At 47.2% G+C, this 16,903-nt stretch overlaps 1 protein-coding gene across 1 annotated transcript in view; it reads right to left on the bottom strand.

Moving 5' to 3' along the window:
- Nucleotides 1-259: 259 nt before the first annotated feature.
- Nucleotides 260-16,903, bottom strand: part of TAP1 (transporter 1, ATP binding cassette subfamily B member) — a 33,379-nt gene continuing 16,735 nt past the window's right edge. The window contains exons 7-11 of the mRNA XM_087711351.1: nt 16,590-16,778; nt 14,762-14,935; nt 6,933-7,092; nt 4,425-4,561; nt 260-1,812 (exon numbers count right to left, since the gene is read on the bottom strand). Of these exons, the coding sequence (XP_087567477.1) occupies nt 1,570-1,812; nt 4,425-4,561; nt 6,933-7,092; nt 14,762-14,935; nt 16,590-16,778 (903 nt within the window). The 3' untranslated portion in view covers nt 260-1,569. The remainder of the gene's footprint in view (nt 1,813-4,424; nt 4,562-6,932; nt 7,093-14,761; nt 14,936-16,589; nt 16,779-16,903) is intronic.

Raw genomic sequence — 16,903 nt, 5'->3', positions numbered from 1 at the left:
GTTCAGCCAAACCTGTAGTAGCTGCGGCAGGAGGTTCCGCCCATCTGCTGGGGTGCTTCTGCGCGTGCGCAGAAGTGGCCAAACCAGTAGTTTAAAAATTGGCAACCCACCACCTGTTATATCCCATTTAATAAATAGCTCCAGTCAGTAAACACACACAATATTGAATTGAATTGAATTGAATTTCCTTTATTTGTATGCCGCCCTTTTCCCTGGGGGGACTCAGGGCGGCTCACAATTCAAAAAGGGACGGGGGGAAAGACAAACAGTATTCCAATATGGAAACAATACAACATATTAAAAGAGAGCACAACAGTCACACAATTCGGGTGGGGTTGGAATCTTAACCCCAGGCCAGCAGGGACAGCCAGATCTTCAAAGCGGCGCGGAAGGATTGGAGGGTGGTGAGGGTCTGAATCTCCACGGGGAGTTCGTTCCAGAGGGTCGGAGCAGCCACCGAGAAGGCTCTCCTCCGGGTAGTTGCCAGTTTGCACTGGCTAGTAGATGGAATTCGGAGGAGGCCTAATCGATGTGATCGTATCGGTCTAGTGGAGGTAATTGGCAGTAGGCGGTCTCTCAAATACTCAGGCCCACTACCATGAAGGGCTTTATAGGTGATAAGTAGCACCTTGAAGCGCACCCGGAGATCGACAGGCAGCCAGTGCAGCTCGCGGAGGATAGGTGTAACGTGGGTGAAGCGAGGTGCACCCACAATCGCTCGCACGGCTGCATTCTGGACTAGCTGAAGTCGCCGAATGCTCTTCAAGGGCAGCCCCATGTAGAGCACATTGCAGTATTCCAGCCTAGAGGTCACAAGGGCACGAGTGACTGTTGTGAGGGCCTCCCGGTTCAGGTAGGGACGCAACTGGTGTACCAGGCGAACCTGGGCAAATGCCCCCCTGGTCACAGCTGACAAATGATGTTCAAAGGTCAGCTGTGGGTCCAGGAGGACTCCCAAGTTGCGAACCCTGTCTGAGGGGCGTATAATTTGACCCCCCCAAGCCTGAGAGATGGAACACTTGGCCAATTCGCGGGAGGGAAACACAGCAGCCACTCGGTCTTTTCTGGATTGAGCACAAGCTTGTTGACCCCCATCCAGTCTTTAACAGCCTCCAGACCCTGGCTCATCACATCCATCGCTTCGTTGAGTTGGCATATTCCTCCTCCTATTTTCCCAACAACAACCCTGTGAGGCGACTCAGCCTTAGAAACAGTGACATACACCCCTCCCAGTATTTTACAGTACAGTACTTTAAAGAGCAGCCCTCTATGCGGTTTCCTGTGAGATCATTGAAACCCTCCAACTTCTCTTGGTTTAGCTAAAACCCGCCCTCTGCTTAAACTGTGAATTCCCCCCATCCCCTCCCCCCAAAAAAGTTTCCTGCTGGCTCAGATGGCACATTGCTTAAACTGTGATTTCTGAACACAGCAGTTTAGAATTTTCGGAATGATAAAACTGTCCATCAACAGGAGTGTCTGCGTTGCTGAGGCGTCTCCCCACCATACGATGCTCGCAGGGAGCGATAAGGGCTGCTCTGGGATCCAGACCGGACGTTTCGCACCCCGTAATCAATTCCTATTGTTCCCATTGGGGCTACTGCTCCAGCCCCCCTCTGCCCCGTTTGGCTGCTTCTGCAGCATCTGCCAGAAGAGACCCTTCTTCTCCTTCAGCTCCTCGTAGGTCCCTTTCTCGCGGATCTCCCCGTCTTCCATGAAAAGGATGAGGTTGGCTTGCTTCACGCTGCGAAGCCGGTGCGAGATCAGGAGAACGGTGCGGGTTTTGCGAGCTTTGCCGTAGATTTCATTCTCCAGCTATGTGAGGCAAAAACGGGGTGTTGGAAAGAGAAAGAAGGTTAGAAAGAGAGAAAAAGGGAGAACCGCAAGATTGGGTCAGAGAGAAACCAATTGGGCATCAAGAAAAAAAAAGGATCATGGCTAGTCTAGTGAAGAGAAGGACTAGGGGAGACATGATCGCAGTCTTCCAATATTTGAGGGGCTGCCACAGAGAGGAGCAGGTCAAGCTATTTTCCAAAGCACCTGAAGGCCAGACAAGGAACAATGGATGGAAACTGTTCAAAGGGAGATTCAACCTAGAAATATGGAGAAATTTTCGGACCGTGGGAACAATCAACCCATGGAGCAGAAGTTGCCTTCGGAGGTTGGGGGTGCTTCATCACGAAGATGTGTGGCCTCCATGTTGGCTGGGAAATTCTGGGGTTCTTTTATGCTGCCCAGGTGGTCCTCAACTCACAATGTTACATTTCGTTTGAAGTCACAATGGCAACTGAAAAAAGTGACTCACAATGGTTTTCACACTTATGACTGTTGCCACATACCCATGGTCATGTGGTCAAAATTCAGATGCTTGGCAACTGGCCCGTAGTTATGACGGTTGCAGTGTCCCGGGGTCATGTGACCCCCTTTTGCGACCTTCTGACAAGTCAATGGGGAAGCCAGATTCACCTGCCTATCATGTTCCTAACTTAACAACTGCAGGGGTTCACTTCACTGTGGATGAGAAAGGGCGTAAAATAATAACTGTCTCACTTAGTAACAGAAAGTCTGGATGCAATTGTGGTGGTAAGTCAAGGACTACCTGTATAGAAGGACGCTGAGAGAAGGCAGCCTTGAAAGATAGGCAGGGCATCTTTTCTACAGGAAGTAAGCTTTCACTTCAGATATAAATAAAATCAAGATTTACTCTATCTGTATATCATCTTTCTCATTCTTTCTATCATGTATCTTTCTATCATCTATCTGTCTGTATGTCTATCATCTCTCCTTTTTTCTCTCATCTCTCTCTTTCTCTCCCATGTATTATCTATCTATCTATCTATCTATCTATCTATCTATCTATCTATCTATCTATCTATCTATCTATCTATCTATCTATCTATCTAACTATCTATCATCTATCACAATAGCACTTAAGACTTATATACCATTTCACAGAGTTTTATAACCCACTCTAAACAGTTTACAGAGTCAGCATATTACCCCCAACAATTTGGGTCCTCATTTTACCATCTACCTATCTACCATCTGCCCCCCACCCTCTCTCACACACACCTATCTATGTATCTATCTAGGGGTGGGACTGAAAAATTTCAGCAACTGATTCTCTGCCCAGTTGCTGGGTGGGTGTGACCAGGGGGCGTGGCCTATTTGGCCTCCTGCACCACGGCGAGGTGTGGGGGAGAGATTTCACCCTCCCAGGCTCCGGAGGCTTTCCTCAAGCCTCCGGGAGGGTGAAAACGGCCTCCCCTGGGCTCCAGAGGCCAGAAACAGGCCTGTTTCTGGAGTTCCAGAACTTCCATGAGGCCCCTTTGCCGCCCTCCCCAGGCTCCAGAGGCTTAAAAAGCCACCCACAGGCTCCAGACTTCCAGAGCTTCCAGGAGGCCCATTTTTCCATGACCCGTCAAAACCGCGGAAGACAAAATCGCGCTCGACGAAAGCGCGCATGTGACGTCATCACAGCGCGACGAAAAAAATTAAAAATTGAAATAAAATTAAAATTAAAGCAAGCCGATTCATATAAAGGTAAGGGCTAGGGTTAGGGTTAGGGTTAGGGTTAGGTTAAGGGTTAGGGTTAGGTTTAGAGCGTTAGGGTTAGGTTTAGCGTTAGGTTAAGGGTTAGCGTTAGGTTTAGCGTTACGTTAACGGTTAGATTTAGGGTTAGATTTAGGGTTAGGTTAAGGGTTAGGTTTAGGGTTAGGTTTAGGGTTAGGTTTGGGGGGGTTAGGGTAAGGTTTTCGCTTTATTTTTACATTTTTCGATCACAGCGCGATGTTTTCGTCGCGCTGTGATGACGTCAAATGCGCGCTTTCGTCGAGCGCGATTTTGTCCTCCGCGGTTTTGTGGTGGAACCCATTTTTCTCCCTCTCAGAGCCTCCCTGCACTTACTGGCTTGATGAATGGGCTGTGTGGAGACTCCTGGGAGGGGAGGGCATGGCCAGCCGGTCCTTCCAAACGCCGGTTCAGTAAACCAGATGCAAAATTAGCATCCGGTTCACCCGAACTGGTCCAAACCGGTTGAATCCCACCCCTGTATCTATCTCTAGCCTTTATTATTTTATTATTAAGGTATAGTGAACATATCTAAGACTCTTGTTTTCAGGTTTGCTGGGCCTGCAAATCCTGCAATACCCCCTCCCTTCCCTCCACCCCCAATGAAGACCTTCCTGTGGAAACTGGATGGGGGAGGTTCTGTCTCAGTTCCACCTGCTACCCCGATTGCAGCTGGGCCAAGCTGAAAGAGTTCTCCTGTTCGAAAATCTCACAGTGGTTTAACAGAAACCAACAAAATTCTTCTCAACGTTAGGCCACTTCCTCTTCGCTTTCTCACATTCCCTTTGTGTTTGTTTAATTCCATCCATAATTCATCCTCTCAGAAAACGTCTCCCCCACGCGCCCAGTTCTCTCACCTGCTTCTGGCTCTCGGTGTCCAGGGCGCTGTTGGCATCATCTAAAATCAGCACTTTGGGGTTTCGGATCAAAGCCCGAGCGAGAGCAATCCCTTGCTTCTGCCCCCCAGAAATTTGCTTTCCTGCTTCCCCAGCATCTGCAGGAAGAGACAAAAATGAATTCTACAATTCAGCCATCCCAAACTCCCTGCTTATCCATTTTACTGTATTTTTCGGAGTATAAGACGCACCTTTTTCCCTCAAAAAAAAAAAAAAAAAAAAAGGATGAAAATCTGGGTGTGTCTTATACACCGAATATAGCATTTTTGGCCTCCTGAAACCCCACCCCCTTTGCAAAATGGCCATACATAGCATTTGGAAGGCTTCCAGAGTGCTCCTGGGGACTGGGGACGGCAAAAAATGGGCCGTTTTTTGCTCGTTTTTGCTCCCGCAGCCCCCAGGAGCACTCTATAAGCCTCCTAAAGGCTATGCATGCCTCTTTTTTTGACAAAAAACGGACCCGTTTTTGCAAAAAACAAGCCATTATTGGGAGGCCTGCAGAGTGCAAAAACTTTTTTTTTAATTTGCCTCTTCAAAATCTTGATGCGTCTTATACTCCAGTGTGTCTTATACTACAAAAAATACGGTAATTCTAACAACTGCTTCATTAATCCCCCAATAGCTTAATTCTGGAATAGTGACCCTGTTTTACAACATATCTATAACAATTTTTTCATCATCCAGTCTAATAGCTGGCAGATGGTAGAACATGGCAACCTATCAGGTCTACCCCTGCCTCCTCCCTACGGCCACAGCTTCACAGAGCCACAGACAGATGTTTCTCCAATACAGGAAACTATCTGTGGCTGGGGATTGAAAGGAGGGGTCCTTGGTGCTCTGTGAGCATGGTTGTTTTCTTGCAGATGTTTCCTTGCCTGCACTATACGTAATCCTCAACCTAGGACCACAATTGAGCCAACATTTTTGTTGCTATGCAAGACATTTGTTAAATGCATTTTGCTTCATTTTATGACCTTATGACAGTGGATCACTACAGTTGTCAAGTTAGTAACATGGTCGTAAAGTGAATCTGGCTTTCACTTTGACTTTGCTGGTCAGGAGGTCACAAAACCTGTGAGGTGTCTCCTTTCGACGACTCTTCATGTTCTTCCTTGGAAGTCAGGTCAAGGGAGGATGAGCTCATTCCTGACATGTCAGAAACTGGGTAAATTAATGGCTCTGAATGGCCAGAATAAATTTACAGGGGGCTTCAGCTGGAGACAGTTGCAAGGGCGGACGGTCAGTGAAGAGGAGGAGGAGCTGCCTTCCTGGTGGATCCGAGAGCACACAGGGCAGAGAAAAGACAAGAGCAATGGAGATCTGCCAGATTATTCAGGAGAAGGCCCTGCCCATCTTGAAGGGCTGCACAGGAAAACTATTTCTCACAGCAGGCAGAGGGAGGCGATGTGGAGCAACATATTTGGTTTCTGGATGTGTGTGTTTGTTCCAAGTGCTTCCTGCTGGACTTTGGAGACCGAACTTCTCTTGCCAAATGAGCTCCTGTGGGTGTGTTTCAGTTTGGCCTGGTGGATTAAGTTTATTTGGTGGACTTACTTGTTGAAGCAACTTTCCATTGTTTTATGGACTATTGGCCATTGCCTTGTGGACTGATCTTGGCCTGCACGTGGCAGGAGTTATTTGGGACAATTCCAAGGCTGGGTGAAGGGAACTGATGGGGAACTTTAATAAATTCGCTAAACTAAGTGTGTGTGAGTGAGTGGAGCAGCACAACCTGAGATACTGCAACCATCATAAATATGAATCAGTTGCCAAGTGTCCGAATTTTGATCACATGACCATGGGGATGCTGCAAAAGGTCGTAAGTGTGAAAAAATGGTCACAAATCACTTTTGTCAGTGTCGTAACTTCAGACAGTCACTAAACCAACTTGTAAATTGAGGATTACCATATTTTTCGGAGTATAAGATGCACCATAGTATAAGATGCACCAAGATTTTGAAGAGGCAAATTTTTTAAAAAAGTTTTTGCACTCTGCAGACCTCCCCAAAACAGCCCAATTTTTTTTTTGCCCAAAAAAGGGCATGCAAGCCTTTAGGAGACTTGTAGAGTGATCCTGAGGGCTGGGGGGGGGGGGGAATGAGCAAAAAATGGCCCATTTTTCACTCATTTTAGCCCTCCCCAGCCCCCAAAACTGTGGAAGCCTCCTAAAGGCTATGCACGGCCATTTTTGCAAAGGGGGCGGGATTTCAGGAGGCCAAAAATGCTGTATTCAGTGTATAAGATGCACCCAGATTTTTACTCTTTTTTTAGAAGGAAAAAGGTGTGTCTTATAATCTGAAAAATACAGTACATTAAGTTTGAGTAAGAAACTGCAAAAAATCAACCATGCTCAGAGAGCACCAAGGACCCCTCAGATGTTCTTCCCTCCAGACAACTGCCATGTGACCCCCTTTAATCAGCCCTGGACACCCTAACATCAATCCCTGGCCAGAAGACGCAGACTCCTACTTGTATTGTAGCCTTGGCTCATTGTGGCGATGAATCGATGGACTCCCACTAGTTGACTAGCCTGGGTGACCTTCTCTTGACTTTGCTCTTCCAAGCCGTAGGCAACGTTGGCACCCAAGGATCGGGCAAAGAGTACGGGATTTTGGCTCACCAGCGCTACCTACCAGGAAGGGAAAACAACAGGACGGTTCGTTATTCTAAGCAGACTTTATGGGGATGCCAATCAAAGCAACATTCATTCCCCCAACTTTGGAAACTGTAACACAGGTCTATGGAGAGTCTCACTCATCCAGGCCACGGTTGTCCCAAAAGTGCTTTTTTCAAGAAGCAACTGGACTTTCTGGTTTTTCTTTGAAGATGTTTCGCTTCTCAATCCAAGCACTGACAAATTCTTTGTGTGTCCAATCACACTTCGCCAATAAAGAATTCTATCCTATCCTATTCTATTCTAATTCTACATTCCATTATTCTATGCTATTCTAATTCTACATTCCATTATTCTATTCTATTCTAATTCTACATTCCATTATTCTATTCTATTCTAATTCTACATTCCATTATTCTATTCTATTCTAATTCTACATTCCATTATTCTATTCTATTCTATTCTAATTCCACATTCCATTATTCTATTCTATTCTATTCTGTTCTAATTCTATATTCCATTATTCTATTCTATTCTATTTTAACTCTACATTCCATTATTCTATTCTATTCTATTCTAATTCCATTATTCTATTCTAATTTTACATTCCATTATTCTATTCTAATTCTACATTCCATTATTATATTCTAATTCTACATTCCATTATTCTATTCTATTCTATATTCCATTATTCTATTCTACTCTATATTCCATTATTCTATTCTATTCTGTTCTAATTCTACATTCCATTATTCTATTCTATTCTATTTTAACTCTACATTCCATTATTCTATTCTATTCTAATTCCATTATTCTATTCTACTCTATATTCCATTATTCTATTCTAATTCTACATTCCATTATTCTATTCTATTCTAATTCTACATTCCATTATTCTATTCTATATTCCATTATTCTATTCTATTCTAATTCTACATTCCATTATTCTATTCTATTCTATTCTATATTCCATTATTCTATTCTGTTCTGTTCTAATTCTACATTCCATTATGGATATGGAATGTGCAGGATATGCGCATGTGCGGGTTTGGAATGGCGGCCGGGCTTTTTCGCTCCCTGTAATCTGGCGAAAAAGCGCTGGTTAGCCTTCCAAACGAGCCGCAAAGTCTCCAGAAAGAGCCTGGGTGAGATTAAGATCTTCAGAACTCTCCAGGACCGGACGAAATTTCAAAAACATCGCTCCCGAAGGCTTAATTCAGCCTCCATTGCGCCTAACAGCTGAGCAGCCTAACAGCTGATTCACCGAGCGAGGGCGGCGGCGGCGGCGAGACGCGGACGACTGGCGTCTTTTAACATCCTGGATACCTGGGTGTCCTAGAAGCCCCTGGTGGTCGCCTGCCCTATCGGGTGAGCCCTGGTCCTGGAAGGTGCCCTAGAGCAGCGGAATGGTGGCAGCGGGAATTGGTCGGAAGATGGCTGCCTGAGCTTTTCGCTCTCACGATTGCCCCCCCCCCCCCCGCTGTTCTTCTTAGATCTAAACAGCGTGGGGTTTGGAGAGGAACTCTGGATTTTCATCTACAACGGGGAAAAAAAGGGACGGTGAGCTTGGGGGATTTGAAACTGGCTAGTATCATCTTTATTATTACCATCACCATCGTGGTAAAGAGGAGGAAATTATTGTGGCTTGGGCGAGCGAATTAAACGGCGATTTAGCCACTACCATCATAGCTCGCCTGAACGCCCGCCCCTCCTCTATCCTGTATTTTAGTGCCTACCTCTCTCACCGTGGAGCCTCTCCTTTTTATTCCTCCTGTGGCTTGGACAATTCCTTTCCCTGTCTGCCCCTACTACTGCGGAGCCATGCTTGCCTGCCTATTTGTTCTTATTTAATACGAGCTTTACTGCCTGGCCTGCGACCATCGGCATTGGCCTGGAACAACTGCTCTTCTCCACCACTTGCTACCACTGCTACTTGAAACATCTAATGTGAGCAACGACCATCTGTTTAACCATTTTGATATCCCATGGTATATATACTTATGGTGCATTTGGTTTGGGGAAAGAAGTGATAGAGGATGGCAGTTTCAGGGACAGGAACTTGGCGTTTTAAAAACTGGACACTAAGCTGGCACCCCCCCTTTCCCCCTTCTAACTGGTTCCAGTCACTTGTAGACTTTGGACATTTAGACTCTGGCCGTTCCAGGACTTCAGGAGAGGGGGAAGATAAGATACCCCCCTGCATACTACCGCTTTATCTCCTATGGACCGTTATTGTTTATTATTCCACGCTTTATCTGGATTTGGAGGGTGTGAGACTGCAAAGCTGGTGCTGGCTGATACCTGGGGCCTGTGCTTTGCCCCCCCCTCCATCTACAACTATTTATAGAATACGGACCTTGGACTTTGGCCTCGGATTTCTCTGGAACTGGAGGAAGGGAGGCTGGCTCTTCTGGAACTCATAATTTTAAATTCTGTGTTGCGCAATTTTAAACGGGTATGTTGAGTGCGTGGGACTGAATGAGTTAGTATGAAAGACCCACTTTTAGTACTATTATTGCTGTATTCTTTTTGTGTTTTAATTATATTGTGGGGACTGTTTGTGTGAGTGTCTGAGTATGCCTGATTCGGAGGACCTGGCGGGGCAAGCGGGGGCCATTGGGGTGGTTGGGGGAATTATGCCCACGGGAGAGAGTCGGAGCATTGCGATCATAACAGGGAGAGGCAGATATGGCGGGGACTTTAGGGCTGGCCATTACCGGGGAAGGAGGGTTCGCTATATCACAGAGATCCCTCCTTCCGGCCCTATGAGTCCCACTCCAAGGTCAGATGGCGTGAGCGATCAGGACCCTGGTCTCAGGCTGCTGTCGCTAAATGCCAGGTCTGTTATTCATAAGGCTCCCCTCGTCCGGGACTTGATTGTAGACGAGGGGGCAGACCTGGCATGTATTACTGAGACATGGCTGGGCACGGAGGGAGGAGTCCCCCTCGTAGAGCTGTGCCCAGACGGGTTTCAGGTGCTTCATCAGCCGAGAGCCCAGGGAAGGGGTGGCGGTGTGGCTATTGTAGTCCGGGAGTCTTTAGTTCCTCGTAGGATCCCTGCTCCGGAGCTTGCCGGGTGTGAGTCCCTACTTGTGAAGTTGGACCTCAAGGGTCAAGCGGGTTTGCTGCTAACGTACCTGCCTCCCAACTGCGTTGCAGCGGCCCTCCCTGCGCTCCTCGAGTCAATAGCCGAGCTAGCAATTGAGTTCCCTAGACTAATGGTTCTGGGGGACTTCAATCTGCCTTCGCTCGGTGAACACTCTGACGGAGCGCAGGAGTTCATGGCCTCCATGACAGCCATGGGCCTGACCCAGGTAATTCGAGGCCCTACCCACTTGGCGGGACATACACTCGACCTCGTATTCCTCTCGGAGCAGTGGAGTTATGATCTTGGTCTGAGGGGAAATGAGACCATTCCCCTGTCGTGGTCAGACCACTACCTACTGAGGCTAGACTTCCGGAGGCCAAACCCCCACCGTGGGGAGGAGGAACCGACCAGGTGGTTCCGCCCCAGGCGACTGATGGACCCTGTTAGGTTCCAGACGGAGCTTGGGGTCATTCCAGATGCTCTCGCCCACAGTTCGGCGGAGACTATTGCTGCGGCCTGGCACTCGGCGGCATCAGAGTCTCTGGACCGAATTGCGCCACTACGGCCCCTCCGGGTCAGCGGCTCGCGGAGACCCCCTTGGTTCACCGAGGAGCTCCGCGAGATAAAGCGCCGGAGGAGACGCCTAGAGCACCAGTGGAGGTCCGACAGGTCCGTATCGAACCGAGCACTGTTGACAGCTTGCACCAAGGAGTATATTTGGGCATTGAGAACCGCCAAAAGATCACACATTGCCTCCTTGGTAGCGTCCGCCGAGTCTCGCCCAGCCGCCCTGTTTAGGATAACCCGCTCCCTCCTAAATAGGAGGGAGACGGGGAACCCCCTGCAGGGTAAGGCTGAGGAATATAGTCAGTTCTTGGCGGACAAAGTTGCTCGGTTTCGATCGGAACTGGACTCCACCCCCGCAGATCCAGCCGGGACACAGGGGAATAACTTGGTAGACCATCTCTGGGTTGAGTTTCAGGATGTTGCCTCTGGGGATGTGGACAAGGCTATGCGAGCTGTGAGTTCCTCCACCTGCATACTGGACCCGTGTCCCTCTTGGCTGACTACCAACAGCAGAGAGGTGACACGAGGCTGGATCCAGGCGGTTGTTACCGCCTCTCTTCGGGAGGGACACCTCCCCACCGCGCTTAAGGCGGCGGTGGTGAGGCCCCTCCTGAAGAAACCGTCCTTGGATCCAGCAGTTCTTAACAACTATCGTCCAGTCTCCAACCTCCCCTTTCTGGGGAAGGTTGTTGAGAAGGTGGTGGCCTTACAGCTTCAGCGTACCTTGGAGGAAGCTAACTATCTTGACCCCTTCCAGTCTGGCTTCAGGCCCGGTTACAGCACTGAAACCGCTTTGGTCGCATTGACCGATGATCTCTGGAGAGCCAGAGATGGAGGCCACGCGTCCATCCTGGTTCTCCTCGACCTCTCAGCGGCTTTCGATACCATCGACCATGGTATCCTTCTGCGACGACTGCGGGAGGTGGGGGTGGGCGGCACTGTTTTACAGTGGTTCTCCTCCTACCTCTCGGACAGGTCGCAGTCGGTGTTGGTGGGGAGGGAGAGATCGTCCCCGAGGCCCCTAACCTATGGGGTGCCGCAGGGCTCGGTTCTGTCCCCCCTGCTATTTAACATATACATGAAACCGCTGGGCGAGATCATTCGGAGGCACGGGATTAAGTACCACCAATATGCGGACGATACGCAGTTGTATCTGTCCGCCCCGTGCCAACTCAATGAAGCGGTGGACGTGATGAACCGGGGCCTTGAGGCTGTTAAAGACTGGATGAGAGCTAACAAACTGGTACTCAACCCGGAAAAGACCGAGTGGCTGTTGTGTTTTCCTCCCAAAAATTTGGCTAACGTTCCATCAATCAGGCTGGGGGGGCAAAATTTATACCCCTCAGACAGGGTCCGCAACTTGGGAGTCCTCCTGGATCCACAGCTGAGTTTTGACCACCACTTGTCGGCTGTGACCAGGGGGGCATTTGCCCAGGTTCGCCTGGTGCGCCAGTTGCGGCCCTACCTGAACCGGGAGGCTCTCACAACAGTCACTCGAGCCCTTGTGATCTCTAGGCTGGAATACTGCAATGTGCTCTACATGGGGCTGCCCTTGAAGAGCATCCGGCGACTTCAGCTAGTTCAGAACGCGGCCGCGCGAGTGATCATGGGCGCACCACGGTTCGCCCATATAACACCAATCCTCCGTGAGCTGCGCTGGCTACCTGTTGATCGTCGGGTGCAAGGTCCTACTTACCACCTATAAAGCGCTCCATGGTAGTGGATCTGACTATTTGAGAGACCGCCTCCTGCCAATTAGCTCCCTGCGTCCCATCAGATCGCACAGAGTAGGCCTCCTCCGAATCCCATCCGCCAGTCAGTGCCGACTGGCGACTACGCGGAGGAGAGCCTTCTCAGTTGCAGCTCCGACATTATGGAACAACCTCCCCGTGGAGATCCGTACCCTCACCACAGTCCAGGCCTTCCGCACAGCCCTCAAGATCTGGCTATCCCGTCAGGCCTGGGGATAGGATTACTCTCACCCCGCCCGAATGCTGAGTGAATGTTGTGTTTTTATGGATAATTTTCTTTTATTCACGATTTTTTTTTTCTTTTAAGTCTTGTCTTGCACTCCCTTCCCCTCATTGTTGTAAGCCGCCCTGAGTCCCCTCAGGGAAAAGGGCGGCATATAAATCCTCAATAAAATCCTAAAAAATCCTAAAATCCTTATTCTATTCTATTCTATTCTATTCTATTTTAATTCTACATTCCATTCTTCTATTCTATTCTAATTCTACATTCTTCTATTCTATTCTATATTCCATTATTCTATTCTATTCTATTCTATTCCTAATTCTACATTCCATCATTCTATACTATTTTTATTGTACTCTACTTTATTAAAAACAAGAACATCCAGTTGTCTCTTGAAAAAGCACTTTTGTAATACAGGTAGTCCTCAACTTATAACCATTCGTTTAGTGACTAAAATTACAACGACCCTTAAAAAAATGACATGACTGCTTTTCACACTGATGACCCCTGCTGTATCCCCAGGATCACGTGATTAACATTCGGCAACTGGCAGATATTTATGACAGTTGCGCTGTCCCAGAATCACCTGATCACCATTTGTAACCTTCCCAGCCAGCTCCTGATGTGCAAAGTCAAGAGGGGAAGCCAGATTCACTTAATAACTGCACGCTTCGCTTAACAGTTGCGGCAAAAAAGGTTGTAAAATGTGGTTCAGCTCAATTAACTTGCTTAGCGACAGAAGTGCTGGGCTCAACTGTGGTCGTAAGTCGAAAACTACTGTAAAGTTATTTAATTTAACAGGCGGAACAGTAAAGCATATAATGGGCCGGGACACACCGTTGTAGTTGATTGGTTGGAGGACGCAGGCTCCTGAGGCAATCTACGTTACAATTGGTTGCTGGGAGTAAAGAGGGAGCTTCCCTTTTTTCCCACCTTTTTTTTCTTTCTGTGTGTTCAGTAGGCTGTGCAGATTTACTTCATGATGTTCCTGTGTTCCTGACTTATCTTAGTTGTTGTAAATGAAAATGTTAAATATATTCATTTATCTAAAACTACAAGTTTGTGACAGTGTGTCCGACTTAATTTGGACACACCTGTTGCACAATTCCCTGACATCAATCCATTCATTTTGGTTAATGGGAGTTGAAAGGGGGGGGGGAATCCACAGCAGACTACCTTATTTTTCAGAGTATAATATACACCAAGGTTTTGAAGAGGCAAGCTTTTTAAAAAAAGTTTTTGCACTCTGCAAACCTCCCCAAAATGTTTTTTTTTTTTCAAAAAAAAAGGGCATGAATACCCTTTAGGTGGCTTGTAGAGTGCCGGGGGGGGGGGGGGGCGGCAAAAATGAGAAAAAAATGGCCCATTTTTCACAAAAACAGGCCCATTTTTGTCACAAAAAAAGGGCATGGATAGCCTTTAGGAGGCTTATAGAGTGCTCCTGAGGGCTGGGAGGGGGCAAAATTGAACAAAAAATGACCCTTGTTCTCATTTCTGCCCTCCCCAGCTCCCAGGAGCTCTCTGAAAGCCTTCTAAAAGCTATGCACGGCCATTTTGGTGAAGGAGGGGGGGTTCGGAAGGCAAAAAATGTTGTATTCAGTGTATAAGACGCACCCAGATTTTCAGCCTCTTTTTTGAGGGAAAAAGGTGCATCATATACTCCGAAAAATACAGTATTTAACAGAATGGCAGAGTTGGAGAGGTTCTTGGAGGTCTTCTAGCCCAACCCCCTGTTCAAGCAGGAGACAATTTCAGACAATGGCTGTCCAGTCTCTTTTTGAAAACCTCCAGGGATGGAGCGCCCACAACGTCTGAAGGGAAGCTGTTCTATTGGGTGTGCTCTGTATGCTGTTTGGTGATTTACCCGATGATTTACTTCGTGGCGTAGTGATGCGCCTGACTATCTCGCCTGCTGTAAACATAAATGTAAAATCTATTTATTGATATAAAACTACAAGTTTGCATCAGCATCTCTGGCTCCATTTGGACACTGGCTGTGCAATCCCCTCAACAACCTGTATCGGCCACCTGCGTTTACTGCATTGCAGCCCTTACCTTTTGATGCAGGAAGTGATGTTCATATTCGCTCAGCTTCTTGCCGTCCAGCAACACCTCTCCTTCCTTGGGCTCGTAAAACCTTTGGAGCAAGGCCACCACTGTGCTCTTCCCGGACCCGGAAGGGCCCACCAAGGCAGTCACAGTACCAGGACGCAGCTCCAAAGACACTCCCTGGAAGAAGAGAACACTGCGTGCCAATTCTACCCAACTCAGATGCAGTTATTCATACTGCAGTTTTGGTTCTGACTTTGGGTGGGATGGGACAGGGCTTCAACATGCTCACGGCGGGGCTCTCCTTCAACAGAGCTCCACGCATTTGCTTATTTCTTCCTCTGAGTGGGAACTATTTACTAAGATCTCCTCCACCTCCCACTTTGCTTCCTAATTTAGTCTTCAACCGTGATATGAATTTCTGGTTGCTCTCTATTGACAATTGAGTCAATTGGATAGCATCTGAATGTGCAGAGGAACAAGATTATAGAATAGAATAGAATAGAATAGAATAGAATAGAACAGAACAGAATAGAAGTGTTGGAAGGGACCTTGGAGGTCTAGTCCATCCCCGTGCTCAGGCAGGAAACCCTACACCACTTCAGACAAATGGTTATCCAATCTCTTCTTAAAAACACACACTGTTGGAGAATTTACAACTTCTAGAGACAAGTTGTTCCACTGATTAATTGTTCTAAATGTCAGGAAGTTTCTCCTTAATTCTACAGTAGGTTGCTTCTCTCCTTGATTAGTTTCCACGCATTGCTTCTTGTCCTGTCTTCAGGTGTTTTGGAGAATAGTTTGACTCCCTCTTCTTTGTGGCAGCCCCTGAGATATTGGAACACTGTTATCATGTCTCCCCTAGTCCTTCTTTTCACTAAACTAGACATACCCAGTTCCTGCAACCGTTCTTCATATGTTTTAGTCTCCAGTCTCCTAATCATCTTTGCTGCTCTTCTCTGCACTCTTTCTAGAGTCTCCACATCTTTTCTACATCATGGGGACCAAAACTGGATGTAATATTCCAAGTGTGGCCTTCCCAAGGCATTAAAAATGATTTGGAGTGGCTTTGGGCTCTCAGACTGCACTGTACATATCTGACCATTTAAATGCAGCTAAATCCCATTAAGCCAAGTTAGACCTAAGCCTGTCTTGGCTGACCTCAAAAAGCTTGGTCTGGCCAATGCTTGGATGGGGGACCACTAGGAAATCTCAGGGCTGGAAAATTGACAAAGCATCCCATATTGTTGCCAAGATAACGATACAAATGCATCTATAAAATCATAATGATTTGATTGATATGGTTGCCAAGATCATAATGATTTCATAGATGCATTTGTATCATTATCTTGGCAACAATATGGGATGCTTTGTCAATTTTCCAGCTCTGAGTTTTCCCAGTTCTCTCCCTTTCAAGTATCGGCCAGACTCAATATTTCTTTCTGGGATAATCATTGAAACCCATATGGAAGTCTGTAGGGTCTGTAAAAAATAAAGCTTCCTTAAAGATGAACATACTGACCTCAGCTAGATTTTGGTTTCCTCTGGCTGCATTCACACAACATCCTTGTCCAAGTCAAGAGATGACACACACAAGATGAAAAGTTGGTTACCTTTAACCTTGGCTTAGTAAGTTGTGTGAATTCAACCCATTTGACTAGTTTGTAGTTTGGTGTATTGATTTAACCCAGATAATCAGGGCTATTCAGTAACAGGGTTAACTGGTCACAGGAGGACTGAGACTCAATCTTGGGTCTTCATCTTTTCATCTCTATTCTTGAACCATACCCAAGGCGTCGTGATCCCTTCTCAGTATCCAGTTCCCACCACTAACCTTTAGCACTAGAGAGTTGCCATTGTTGGGGTAGGAGAACGAAACATCTTTAAGCTCCATTTTTCCTTCTAAATGTGTGGGCGCCAATGTTCCTGAGTGCTTGATTTGAGGTGTCCGGTCCATATATTCAAAAGCTTTTTCTGATGAACCCACGGCTTTTTGTACGGAGGGGTAAGAAGAAAGGAGGGCCTAGGAGACACAGGAAACAGGCACTGTGAGATGAGGGGAACATTTTGAGGAAGGGTCTTCACTCCTCTCTAGGCTTCCAGGCAGATGTTTCTGCTCCCCCCCCCCCCGGAGTGCTGGGCCAGTCA

This window comes from Thamnophis sirtalis, unplaced genomic scaffold, assembly GCF_051295495.1.
Source record: "Thamnophis sirtalis isolate CommonGarterSnake01/CBP01778 unplaced genomic scaffold, rThaSir2_p1.2 scaffold_3, whole genome shotgun sequence".
In the NCBI taxonomy this organism is placed as follows: domain Eukaryota; kingdom Metazoa; phylum Chordata; class Lepidosauria; order Squamata; family Natricidae; genus Thamnophis; species Thamnophis sirtalis.
The sequence above is the reverse complement of the archived record's forward strand: the minus strand, read 5'-3'. Positions and strand labels throughout refer to the sequence as shown.